The sequence below is a fragment of the Priapulus caudatus genome, unplaced genomic scaffold (assembly GCF_000485595.1).
Source record: "Priapulus caudatus unplaced genomic scaffold, Priapulus_caudatus-5.0.1 Scaffold1065, whole genome shotgun sequence".
Classification (NCBI taxonomy): Eukaryota; Metazoa; Priapulida; class Priapulimorpha; order Priapulimorphida; family Priapulidae; genus Priapulus; species Priapulus caudatus.
This window is the reverse complement of record NW_014578126.1, coordinates 97,337-101,081: the sequence shown is the minus strand read 5'-3', so window position 1 is coordinate 101,081 and position 3,745 is coordinate 97,337. Positions and strand designations below refer to the sequence as shown.

At 54.7% G+C, this 3,745-nt stretch overlaps 1 protein-coding gene across 1 annotated transcript in view; it reads right to left on the bottom strand.

The window, feature by feature from the left end:
• Positions 1-1,459: 1,459 nt before the first annotated feature.
• LOC106815213 (repulsive guidance molecule A-like) overlaps positions 1,460-3,745 on the bottom strand; it is a gene marked incomplete at its 3' end in the record, with an annotated part of 23,702 nt that continues 21,416 nt past the window's right edge. The window contains exon 4 of the mRNA XM_014819641.1: positions 1,460-1,805. Within this exon, the coding sequence (XP_014675127.1) occupies positions 1,460-1,805 (346 nt within the window). The remainder of the gene's footprint in view (positions 1,806-3,745) is intronic.

Sequence of the window (3,745 nt, the reverse complement as noted above, 5' to 3'; positions counted from 1 at the left end):
ATAGGTAAACACAGGTAAACATAGGTAGACGCAGGTAGACATAGATAGACATAGGAGCGGCAAGGTAGGCGAGATGAGAAGAATTGCGAGCCAGTACGACGACTAACGATGACGACTTCACGTCACAACTCACTCACGTATACGACATGGGTAGCAGTAAAACATGAAACGGACCCCACACACGGTTTGCAGCCATGGCTTCACTCACTCACGGATGCACACAGCACAGGTAGAGGGAAAACCAGAAACGGACACGAAACGCTTCAATGTAACAGGTTACGATAGTAGCTTCCCGACGATTCTTGCTTTAGACTTAGCCTTCTTGCCTTAGAATAAAAACACGGTGGGAACGAATCGAAATGAAGCAAGCGCACGTACACAGAATTCCATTTACTAGTAACTCCTCAGGGGCCCTCATCATTTTCCAGGTACCCAACGTATGTCACACGTAACAAGATACTCAGACTATATCCACACACGCACGTACAATAAAACATCCAGTGCAAAAATTCGTCAAGCATTCTTTCTCTCTCGTGCACCGAATGCACGCAAATGTTAACGACAACCATAGAAAAAACGAGGATTCGATTCGCGCGGCCGCCACACGATGGCGCTGCAAGCGCCACTCGTAAAGCCGACCCGGGGAGGCGACACCGTAACAGCACAGACAACAACAACAACAACAACAACAACAACAACAACAAACAGCAATGGTACCAAACAGAAGCTGTGGAAGTTATTCACACACTGTGGGGGATGGTAAAGGGAGGGAGGGGGGAAGGAGGAGGGAGGGAGGGGGAAGAGAGAGAGGGAGGCAGGAAAGAAGGCAGATAATCATAACAGTGATAACGCGTCTCCGTTTTCGTATCGGTATTTACATTTCTCAGGGTGCGCGCACGCACGCGGGTATTTTGCCACGTATTATGACTACGATATATTTCTTTACAAGCAGCGCGCAGCAGCGCCCCCCCCCCCCACGCCACGCGCGCACAAGCAAGCAAGCGTGGCACATCACCAATAAAAATACATATTTACAAAAAGCTCTCGTGACGTGCCAGGCCCGTCACCCCGCGCCGTCACCCCGACGACCGCTCGCGCGCGCGCCATATATATTAATAACATCTGCGACGAATCCGGAGGGAGAACAGCGCCCCCTATCACCGCCGCAGCAGCAACAGCAGCGCCACCGCGGCGGCGATCAGCGTCGTCGGGGGCGGCGTCCGTCGCGTCGTTCCCGCCGCGCGAGCGAGCAGGTGTGTTCGGTTCTCGCGCCGTGACGCCGCGCCGGGGGGCGCCAGCGCGGCGGCGTCCCGCTGCGCCGCGTGCGCCGCCTCGCGGAATGCCGGCTCGCCCGTCGTCGCGAGGTCGAACACGCACGAGTCAAAGTAAAAATCCGTCACGTTCCCCTCCCGGCAGCGCGCCGCCGCCTCCTCCGTCGCCATGGCGACCGCTCCTCCGCCTCCGCCGCGGCCGAGGAAGGAGCGGTAGTCGATCGTCTCTCCCGCGGGGCATCCCTTCACGCAGAGTTCGAGGCCGGCCGCTCCCCACGTGCGCACGAGCTCGCGCGGCATGCGCGCGGCGAGCGTCAGCGCGGCCCCGGCGACGCGGCGAATCACGACCGTCGCGCCGATGAAACGGGCGTGGATGACGATGTGTCGCCCGGCGACCACCTCCTCGATGTAGAGGGCGCCGTCGGGTCCGCTCGCGGAGGAGCCGTCGACGAAGGCGGGCGGCAGCGCGTCGGCCTGCGCGTGGTACGTCTTCTCCGCGGCGCAGACGGCGTGCATTTTCACGATCACCGTCAGCTGTAATAAACAATAACAACGTGTCAGGTGTAATAAACAATAACAACGTGTCAGGTGTAATAAACAATAACAACGTGTCAGGTGTAATAAACAATAACAACGTGTCAGGTGTAATAAACAATAACAACGTGTCAGGTGTAATAAACAATAACAACGTGTCAGGTGTAATAAACAATAACAACGTGTCAGGTGTAATAAACAATAACAACGTGTCAGGTGTAACAAACAACAACAACGTGGTGTGAAATGTAATAAACAAACAATAACAACAACGTGGCAGCCGCAACAAACAATGACAATGACAACAATAACATGTCAGCTGTAATAAACAACAACAACAATGACGTGTCAGTCAGCTACAGCAAGCAACAACAATGGCGTGCCTGCTCAATAAACAGCAACAACGTGCCAGCTGCAACAAATAACAAAAAACCACAGTCGCACCAAGCAGCAGCAGCAGCAGGAGCAGCAGCAGCAGCAGCAGCAGCAGCAGCAGCAGCAGCAGCAGCAGTAACGTCGACGACTCCATCGTTGTTTGTTCAGGTTTATCTTCGCGCTCGCTCGCAGCTGCCGTACCACTCGCTCGCCGGGCGGCCCCCCCCCCCAAGCCAACATTCCCCGAATCCACCACCGTGCTGTTTCAAGTGCCGTCCGAGGGCAAATCCGCACGTTCAACAACACTGATAACGGAACGCGCGCGGGCAAATGTGTTCATCCGACAACATTGATAACGGGTAACCCTTTCCTACCCGGAGCTCGGCTAACTGCTACACGTGGCTTCACCTCACGCACGCACGCACGCACGCACGCACGCACACACGTACACGCACGCACACACGCGCACGCACTCACACACACACACGCACGCGCACGCGCACACACACATACGCACGCACGCACACACACACGCACACGCGCACACGCACACGCACACGCACACACACACACACACACACACAGCCCTCGTTGTTAACTCTTCCAAATAATACATCCGCCGGGTTCTTTCATCTCTTGCTGCCAAAAAACAGATGTTTCGAGTTCAAAAGCTGAGAGAAACCTTTCCTGTCAGGGGAAGTTGGGGGGGGGGAGGGACTTTTGTTGCAAAGGAAGCCTGTGGAACCTTGATTGTTAAGGATGTCAGGGAAAACCTTTATCGTGAAGGAAGGTGGGGGAACCTACGCCACGAAGGCAGTCAGGGGGAGACCTACGTCACAAAGAAGCTCGGCGAAACCTATGTCACAAGCTTGAGTAGACCTACATGCGCAAAGGAAGCCTGAGGAAACCTTCGTCACAGAGGAAGCCTAAGGAGGTCTAAGTCACAGAGGAAGCCTGATGAGACCTATGTCACAGAGGATGCCCGGCAATACCTTCTTCGCGAAGGAAGCCCGCATGCAACAGCTCGAACTCTCCCGATTTGCGGAACGGTCTCCTTTGAGTGAGGAAAATGCACGCTCTATCGACGAAAACACAGACAGAGAGAGAGAGAGGGAGGGCTGCCGACTGACTGACTGTACGCCGGCGTGCCGCAACGCTCGCGTGTTACCGCGAGGAAGCCAAACAGATGTTTTCTCGGAGCTAGAGCATCCTCCCCTCTCTCTCTCTCCGTCTCCGTCTTTTTCCGTAACGAAGCTGCATTGTACAGCAGCATGCGTGCGTGCGTGCTCGCGTGTATCTGTGTGTGCGTGCGTGTGAATGTGTGAATGCATGCGTGCCTACCGTGAATAGAAACTTTCGTGCACAAACTTAAATTTTGTTACGCGAGAGCTTGCAAAAGAAAGAAGCGAAGGAAGAAAAGACGGGTAGATCAGAAAGGGAGGGAGAGAGAGTGGGGGAGAGGGAGAGAGAGAGAGAGAGAGAGAGAGAGAGAGAGAGAGAGAGAGAGAGAGAGAGAGAGAGAGAGAGAGAGAGAGAGAGAGAGAGAGAGAGAGAGAGAGAGAGAG